Source organism: Ciona intestinalis, unplaced genomic scaffold (genome assembly GCF_000224145.3).
Source record: "Ciona intestinalis unplaced genomic scaffold, KH HT001128.1, whole genome shotgun sequence".
Taxonomy (NCBI): domain Eukaryota; kingdom Metazoa; phylum Chordata; class Ascidiacea; order Phlebobranchia; family Cionidae; genus Ciona; species Ciona intestinalis.
This window is the reverse complement of record NW_004191449.1, coordinates 15,891-24,701: the sequence shown is the minus strand read 5'-3', so window position 1 is coordinate 24,701 and position 8,811 is coordinate 15,891. Positions and strand designations below refer to the sequence as shown.

At 34.6% G+C, this 8,811-nt stretch overlaps 1 protein-coding gene and 3 long non-coding RNA genes across 6 annotated transcripts in view; 3 read left to right on the top strand and 1 right to left on the bottom strand.

Moving 5' to 3' along the window:
- Positions 1-3,965, top strand: part of LOC113475674 — an 18,624-nt gene extending 14,659 nt beyond the window's left edge. Inside the window, exon 3 of the long non-coding RNA XR_003397421.1 lies at positions 3,954-3,965. This is a non-coding gene — a long non-coding RNA (uncharacterized LOC113475674). The remainder of the gene's footprint in view (positions 1-3,953) is intronic.
- Positions 619-1,278, top strand: LOC113475676. Its single transcript, XR_003397423.1, has 2 exons — positions 619-1,062; positions 1,216-1,278. It is a non-coding gene; the product is annotated as an uncharacterized LOC113475676 (long non-coding RNA).
- A 154-nt stretch (positions 3,966-4,119) lies between the features above and the next one.
- LOC113475669 lies at positions 4,120-5,888 on the top strand. 2 transcript variants are annotated; one of them, XR_003397416.1, is made up of 4 exons: positions 4,120-5,359; positions 5,431-5,593; positions 5,644-5,738; positions 5,798-5,888. It is a non-coding gene; the product is annotated as an uncharacterized LOC113475669 (long non-coding RNA). The 2 variants fall into 2 exon arrangements; XR_003397415.1 differs by having other exon boundaries at positions 5,431-5,738.
- Positions 5,365-7,292, bottom strand: LOC101243083. Of its 2 annotated transcripts, none has more exons than XR_003397413.1 (3): positions 7,113-7,292; positions 5,978-7,044; positions 5,365-5,881 (listed from the first exon to the last, which is right to left on the bottom strand). XR_003397413.1 is itself a non-coding variant. In XM_026840118.1 (3 exons), exons 1-3 carry the CDS (start codon positions 7,169-7,171, stop codon positions 6,398-6,400), a joined length of 549 nt encoding a protein of 182 aa, XP_026695919.1. In that variant the 5' UTR covers positions 7,172-7,292; the 3' UTR covers positions 5,995-6,397. The 2 variants fall into 2 exon arrangements, 1 of the variants encoding a protein (XP_026695919.1); XM_026840118.1 differs by lacking the exon at positions 5,365-5,881 and having other exon boundaries at positions 5,995-6,477; positions 6,635-7,044.
- Positions 7,293-8,811: the final 1,519 nt, after the last annotated feature.

Below are 8,811 nucleotides of genomic sequence, written 5' to 3'. Positions count from 1 at the left end.
TACGAATATTCTTCACAATATTTGACACCCATCCCCGCACCAAGTTAAGGAAATTAATGTTTTACTTTTTAGTTATTTAGTGGAACTATTAGATTTCTGATTTTAATTTGAAACAAGATGGTATTACTATGCTTTTATGACGTATGTTAATAGCCATATTGAAAAATCTTTGGGTGTTTTGGTGAATAAAACTAGTATAAAAAGAACCGTGGTGCAGTACATAAACTTTTCCGCATTTATTTATTTTTGTGAATGACATTTACGGCGATTTATGCGCGTATAATTTTAGCGTTCGTGCAAATAAAATATATGAACAAGGAATTATAGTTATGACTCATACTTGCCTATATTCTGAACCCAAGCCCGCATTTTTTTGAAGAAATGAAAGTTTCATTTTGTAGCTAATACGTAGCGCTATAACATATTCGAAGCTGGTGCGTGCGAAAATTCTATAAATATGTTTTTATGACGAATATTAATATTCATAATTAAAAAAAAATTAAAATTAATCTTTTTTTTAATGGGAATGGTATGTTAGTGACCAACATAGATGTTTGCGTAAGTTATATTTTTGCATAAAAAATTGAAAATTTGATATTTATATGATTCAAGTTATGGTCATACCATAGAGAACTACTATAATAGAGTGCACACTCCTGTTTTTTCGATAGACTGGTAACGCTTGATTTCGCCGATCCCATGTGACAGTTGCCAATAGCAACGCCACAGCTTAAAACAAAAAATGTGTACTTTGCTGAACCAGTGAACCTAGTTCGTTAATAATATACTGATTGTAGTTTAAACGAGTTTTTTATTTAATCGTTTTAAATTTTCATATTGTTAATTATTTAGAAATATAACATTAAAATGAATAATCATTGTATACATCTGCTGCTGTCAAGCGATGTCTCTAAAATACGCGCGAACAGCGCGAACGTCTCTAAAATGCGCGCGAACAGCGCGAACGTCTATAAAATAAGCGCCAACGTGTTTTACAGAAAGAATTGGGTCCCTTTAAAATGTGCTGGTTGCGCGTGGTTGCGAATATTTTCCTAAATATAGGTCAAAATCAAAAAGAGTTGCACTTATATTACTCGTCTCATTAATACCATTCTAACGGTGACTAAAAATTAATTCTACCTCTAATATTTACGAAGTTATGACCAAAAATGTGATTCCTATTTCGCGTGGTTGCGGGTATTTTCCTAAATATAGGTCAAAATTGAAAAGGGTTGCATTTATATTATACGTCTCATTAATACCATTCTAACGGTGCCTAAAAATTAATTCTACCTCCAATATTTACGAAGTTATGACCAAAAATGTGATTCCTATTCACCGTGGTTGCGGATATTTTCTTAAATATAGGTCAAAATTAAAAAGGGTTGCATTTATATTTTTCGTCTCAATAATACCATTCTAACGGTGCTTCAAAATTATTCTACCTTCAATACTTTCCGAGTTATGACAAAAAATGTGATATGCAAAAAAAGTTAAGTTTGCTCCGAATTAAAGCCGTGTTTCACAACCAAGACAATTAGGGGTTGGTGGCTGATGTGCATTGTATGTTCAAGGTATATTACTTAATCCTAAATCATACATGTAATATGTAAACACGTCATACCATAATCACGTGATTCTTCTTTTCTGTGTTGGTGTGGTATTACCAGTATTTAGGCCAAATTTAGCCAATTACCCAACACCCATACTTATACGTTTAAATTAATGTCCTCATAGTGCTTACCAGTATTGCGGCGAAGGTCTTGTGGTATAAAATATACATTAGAGGGGAAGACGGGACACCTTTAGCATTAAATATCCCAATATCCTAATCGCGTTTTAAACAATTGACAATGGTATGTGGGAGTCGTAAGGATACAGTTTTATAATTCTTTGAATGTTCTTTGTTTACGGGACGAGAAAATATAATAAAAATGTGTCCTATCTTTCCCCATCCCACTATATATTGACTTATCCTCTCGTAACAAAGCAACGGCAGTACTCGCTTACGAGTTAACATGTATGCAACTTTGTAGATGATTGTTTTTTTTCTGTATGGATGACTATTTAGACAACCTGGTAGAGTCACTAATGGGCTGGAGCTCCCGCTAAGTGTCTTGCAAGAGAATTAACGAATTATGAACAATTTTGGGTTTATATTAAATAAAATAATTGGGTACAATCCCCTAAAAATATAACAGAAATATAGTACACGGCGGTTAGAAGAGACAGTTTAAAACCCATGTTAATTTTGATTAATAAGTGAATTTATTATTAGGACTAGCCTATACACGTAAAAAGTACGAAATAATATACTGTATGCTTTGAAGCGTCACAAATTATCCTCTGCTGCAAGTGCAAGTGCTGAATTTCGAACACATTTTCCAACTATTATCGTGTTAATAGTGGGAAGGGGGAAGATGGGACACCTTGTCAGACGAGATTTTTTTAAATTTTCTTTTTACGGACACCCATTTTAATGATCATCAAAAAAAGTAATGTTACAGAACTATTCGACAGTATTATCACGACATTATAAAACGCGTGTTTTGTAGTTTGCGAGTGTGAACGATTAAATTAATTTCAGAGATTCATAAAAAAGCTTGAATATTTCGTACAATTTGATTTAGTCTCATTAAACTAGTTTTAGTTTTGTGTGAAAAATGAAATATAAACATGAGGAAATTAGGCAGGGGTCAACATGACTTTAATTTGGGATAAAAACAATCAAACAATTTCGTTTTAAAGTTATATACAGTGGTGTGGGGGAAGATGGGACACCTTTTACTCGATTTTCTCGACCCATTTAGTAGTAAACAATGAACATTCAAACAATTATGAAACTGTATCCTCACGATTCCAATAGACCGTTGTTAATTGTTTAAAACACTATCAGGATATTTGGATATTATGTGTAAAGATGTCCCATCTTCCCCCACCCTACTATATATAAAGTTTACTACTACAAGGTGTAGAATACTGGTAATACAAAAATATTTCAATTTGGTGTCCTATCTTTCCCCACATTGTAGTTTTTAGGATTTTATTGCCAAACTTTGAAAGGTTTGCTTTTATTTCAATATTGTTTATATCTCATGGGTGATTCAAACATAATATACTGATATAATAACAACATAATTTATGGAAAAAATCGAAATTCAGTCATTTTCACAAATAATTCATGAGAAGTGGCTTGTGCGAAGAATAGTGTAGCAATACCCAATTTGTAGCAAAAACGTAAACTTTATTAACTCGAAACAATGATACACGACACAATAGAAGATGTTATGTTACACCTGTTATATATTTCTTCGAAGTGTCTTCAATTAATAAAGTCATGATAGTACAAATCCATGGCATCACCCAAACGTTGTCATACATTTTGAGTTAGAAAATGTTGGTTGGGCAATATGTGACTAAGCGTCCCATCGTACCCCACCGTAACATGCGCATTATGCATGTATTGTGGCGGAGAAGAATAAATTTTCATAAACCTGAAATTTCGGCGATATTGTACATAAATGTCGTCAAACGCATAGTTATATTATTTTTGAATTCCTTGTTATTGAGACGAATCATTTAACATGAACCCTTACCAATTTCGACCTATAGTAGGATGGGAAAAGATGGGACACCTTTTCATTCTATTTTCTCGTCCGACTTGGTAGTAAACAAAGAACATTCGAAAAATTATAAAACCGCATCCTCACGACTCCCATTAGTCGTTGTTATTGTTTAAAACACGATCAGGATATTTGGATATTACGAGCTAAAGGTGTCCCGTCTTCCCCCACAATACTATATATTTTAGAAAATAGTGTACCCACTTTCTTCACTCGAAACACTCAATACATTTGTCTATGCATTGTTCTTTACAAATACCACATCTGTTCATCTTTACACTTTTACTAAATATTTTCCTGAAACGATTTATGGTCTACAGTTATTAAAAGATAAACTTAATATACATGAACTGTTTGCTATGCAAGTTTTCATTTTCCAGTATGTGCATTCACAGAAAATTGCTTAAAACCAATGTGTAAATAAAGTTAACAGATTTCATCTGGATTAACTGCAAGGTTATATAGCAAGCTACATCGTAAAATGTCACCCCTGTCAAGACATAGTCTGTACGAGCCAAAGAAATTCTCATCCCGGATACTTATCGCCTTAGCCTACATCACTGTATGCGTTAACTTTATATATTGAACATTGAACTTTATTTTACTTTGAAACATTTTGCGTTATTTTTACTGTGCAAACTTTATTACAATAAAATTTATAATATAAACAGGCACTACGTACGTACTATTAAAGAAAATTATATTTAAAAGATGAGCAGCAATTGTTGTATTCCGGGTTGCAGTTATACAACTCACAATAAAAACAAATTTTCTTTATTTACTATAAGAAGACCAGAATTTGGAAGAACGGAGTGTGAAAGATTACATCGCGAACAACTTACAAACCGTTAGTGTTCATTGTTTAAGAAGTGTATCTAAAATAAGTAAGCACTGTCTTTACATTCAGGGCAGCAATAGGTGAACAGCACTTCAGGAATTCTGAAGTAATAAAATTTAGAAAATCAAAAAGATTGGTAGTTGGGGCTCTACCTACATTAAGTCTGCCTCAGAAGTCCGAAATTAGCAGTGGTTAGTTTATTTAAAAATGGCTTATCCAATTTAACAATTAAACAAAAACATTTCTTCTAAAAAAAATTCGAAAGGCACCAACATTACGTAAAGAATTGCCAGTTACAGATAAGGCCGGTTTACACCAAGCGCGTGCGAAGCAAGCGACGCGAAATTTCTTTGTTTGTTTAAACAACATGAGGGGAAGTCCCATTTTCCAGTTCGCGTGCTTCGCGTCTGAGTCGCTCCAGGAGCAACCGACGCGAAGTTTTGCGCCAGAATTTCGGATGGATTGGAATAGATACTGTATCTTACGAAATTTAATATAGCTAGAGGCTAGTTAATATTTGATATATAAGTTACAAAGTTGGCTTAAGTTGTTTTGTTATGTCAGCAGTCTATCTATAAATAAGATCAGAAAATTGACTATTGTTCTATGGGCCAGCTCTCAGAATTTAATTACTATGACAGCAGCCAATATTTACTTTTCCTTACTAGTGACAGAGCATTAAAAAGACAGTAAGCAAGTTTATATACTAAAATTTGATAGTTATCTAAAAAGAATAGTTAAAAAATGAATCCAGTAAACTTTGAGCTGATAGATGAGGTATTAATAGAAGAAGTCAGGAAACCTGTGAATTTGTACAATGCCAAGTTAAAAAGCTACAGGGACAGGAATGAAGCAGAAAAATCATGGTTTATTATTTCACAAACTACAAATATTTCAGGTAATTTCAATCATATATAAGCCCTACATTAAAATACTGATTAAATTGCAACGTAACATTTAAAAAATTAGTCGCAGAATGCAAACAATCGTGGAAACGATTACGCAACAAATATGTCCGATAGAAAAAAAAGCATCAGTCAAGTTTCAAGTCTGGGGCAGCTGCCACACATACAGCTAAATGGACCTTATCTGAGACAATGTCTTTTCTTGACGACCATCTAAAACCAAGAAGGTACTATTGTAAATTCATTCACTTCAAAAGTTAACAAATATTTTTTGCAGTACTGCATCAAACATTGTTGTCGTAGATGTTGAGAATGATGAGCCATCCTGCTCAACATCTGCTGAACTTAATGAAAGTCTGTCCTCAACTTCAGGTTAGTTGGTACATGAGTATTTGGCAACAATGTTTTTGGAATGTGACTTATTTGTAAAGAACACTCCGAATCTGTGTCCAAAAAGAAAAGGAAGTTCGAGGACCAACTGGAAGACCTCATTGAAGTTGCAAGGGCACCAATAGGTGAGTGTTTCAGGTAACAGCCATTTTTATTCTTGCATAGACGTAAAGTTTGTTTGAATGCAGGAGGCCAGCATATATTCTTACTCAATTACACATATATTGAGTTGACTGCAAGCAACTCAAGTTCAATTTATTGTGACTTTTTAAATAGCAAGCTACAAGACATGACACCATAACAACAAGCAAAATTTCAACAACTTTCATTAGAACTGCTACACAAAATTGAGTTTAATATAAACATGTAAAAAATAAATTAAAGAATTGATGATTGCCATGAGACTGCTCCATTTTCACTTGTAAAGTAACTGACAAGCTCTTCTCTTAACTGAATTGCATTGTTTGAGTAGTATCCTCCAGTTGATTTTAATGGTAGCATTATATGTGAATCCTGTATTGGACCTCTAGCATCCTCACAGTCATGTGTGATTTCATCACACGAATTAGAATGAAACCGTAAAAAGTTATGTAGTATGGTGCAGCATTTTACTACTTCATTAGCTCGTTCTGGTTTAACAGCTAGTGGTCTACGAAAAACTCTAAATTTTGATGACAAAATACCAAAAGCATTTTCAACTGTTCGTCTGGCTCTAGATAGTCTGTAATTAAAAATTCTGCGTTCAGAATTCAGGAATTTTCTTGGGAAGGGCCTCATTAAATATTCCTTTAGAGGAAATGCCTCATCACCAACTAGTACAAGCGGAAACGAAGTTGTGGTACCAGGAAGATATCTACTTTCTGGAATGTTTAAATTACCTGTACATATTGCTTTATACAGTGAACAATTTGAAAACACATTCCCATCACTTTGCTTTCCGTAAGCACAAACATCTACATACACAAACTTGTAATTGGCATCAACCAATGCCATGAGAACAACGCTGAAGGTACGCTTGTAATTAAAATACAATGAGCCACTGTTAGCTGGGGCCTGCAAACTGACATGCTTTCCATCAATACTTCCGATACAGTTTGGAAAGTTCCATTGCCTAAAAAATCCTTCAGTTATTTGAAGCCACATTTCTTTTGTTGGTCTTGGCATGTACTGTGGTTGTAAAATTTCCCAAATTGCCTTGCACACTTCAGGAACAATAATAGATACTGTAGCCTTATGTGTTCGGAATGAGAAAGCAATAGTTTGATACGTATCACCAGTCACCAGAAATCTAAACATTATACAAAGGTTATATTTAATAATCAAACCGGTTATAAATAAACAGTATATATATCTAACCTGAGAGTTATAGCCAACCTCTCGGCTGCTGAAATTGGCTTGCGATAGTTGGATGTCATTTTTTTTAATTTTAGGTGCAACAAGCTTTAGTAATGTGTCGAATACAGCAGGAGGCATCCTGAAATAAGTCATAAAATTTGCTTCTCTTTCCAGCCGCATTTCTTGCAAAAGTCGGTGATATTCTCCGGTCACATTTAAGTACATTAATCAATACATATCAGCGAACCATTGAAAGTCTAAAACTTACTTAATGTATTTCTTCTTTTTCAAATTGAATGTACCCAACATGACCTTGAACGCCTATGTTTTTTATAATCAAAAATAAGTGCAATACAGGCACTCAGTATCCGTTTTCTTCGGTCAGCAACTACTAAACGTTCATGCTTACCAAAGCGGGTCATTTTTTGATAAGTGTTTCTATATTAATAAAAGAATTAATGACGTAAAGCAATGGTTCACGACTTTTGATGACAACGGCAAGAGTCTTTCATTCGCGAACTTTGCGTTCGGTGTAAACCTAGAGTTTCGCGCTGTTCGCACGACTAAATCTGACGCGGTTCGCTTTCGCGCTTGGTGTAAACCGGCCTTAAGACCTAGGAATACTGATGATCTAGAAAAATACTGGAAACAATTATCACCATCATTGCAGGGTGTGATGAGAAATATCTAGTCATTACTAGTCAGACAATTTTTAAATCTTGTATATTAAACAGTTGGAGTTACACCTTAAGAGGAGGGAAGTTTTGGGCAGAGTTACATGGGGAGAGTTTTATACAGCCAATGATGAGGTTTCAGACTGTTGTTTAGTTAACTTTCAAAATGTAACAGATTAATAATAGACAAATACTATAATATAAACCGTTTTTCAGTATCTGCATTGATCCAGCATTAAGCCCAATGCACGCTGCCGTCGTTAACGCCTTCTGATCCGACGCCGACAGGTCGTTACGTATGCTAATGCAGACTGCGTCAGAGCATACGTGGAGAAGTGAAATTTCGAGACTCTACCGACGCGAGAAGTGCTTCGTACGACGGGCCGATCAAGTAGAATTCAATCCTACTCGATCGGTGTCGTATCGCACGTCGTGGTCAAAGTTAGTATAGACCAAGTTAGGAAACGGCGCTCGTGTCCGCCTTTACGGAGCCCACAGAGCGTGAATCGCCTATACAAATGCATGGTCGGCATGTGTTCATTTAGTTTTTGTAAGCGATACAAAGCTAGAAAACACGTATAGCGATTGTTTTAACATTTAAATTATAATTTCTAATATAAATCTTGTTAAATAATATTAAATCTAGGAATTAATGTGAAGTAAATTTATATTTTGACTGGTTTTCGGCGTACAGTGTGGTTTAACAGGGTACTTTACGTTGGCGATTAAGACAAGCAGCAATCAGCTTGGGTTACATAATAGTATATGATCATACCTACGAATCTACAGAGCCATTCTTTACTACATTTATAATCCAACATAAGCAGTTTGGACATGCAGCTCCAAACTGCTTAAGTACTAGCAGATAAGGTGTTCGCGTTTTCCGATTTCATAAAGTCCCGGAACGCAGAAAAGGTAGGTTACTAATTCAAGCAGAGGACCAAAAATAGTAACTCAGTATTGTTTTTACTTCGTTATAGGCAAATTTTACAAAGATATCTTAAGTTTCGTTGCCGGGTATACGTGTTAAGTTTGTGAGCCAAAAA

What these genes read in the sequence shown, in the direction of transcription:
- LOC101243083 (XM_026840118.1), bottom strand. Translation starts at nt 7,171, where the DNA reads ATGACATCCAACTATCGCAAGCCAATTTCAGCAGCCGAGAGGTTGGCT. An exon ending in AGGTTGGCTATAACTCTCAG is followed by an intron (nt 7,045 to 7,112) that starts GTTAGATATATA and finishes TATAATGTTTAG; the next exon opens with ATTTCTGGTGACTGGTGATA. An exon ending in GTATAAAGCAATATGTACAG is followed by an intron (nt 6,478 to 6,634) that starts GTAATTTAAACA and finishes TTTTAATTACAG; the next exon opens with ACTATCTAGAGCCAGACGAA.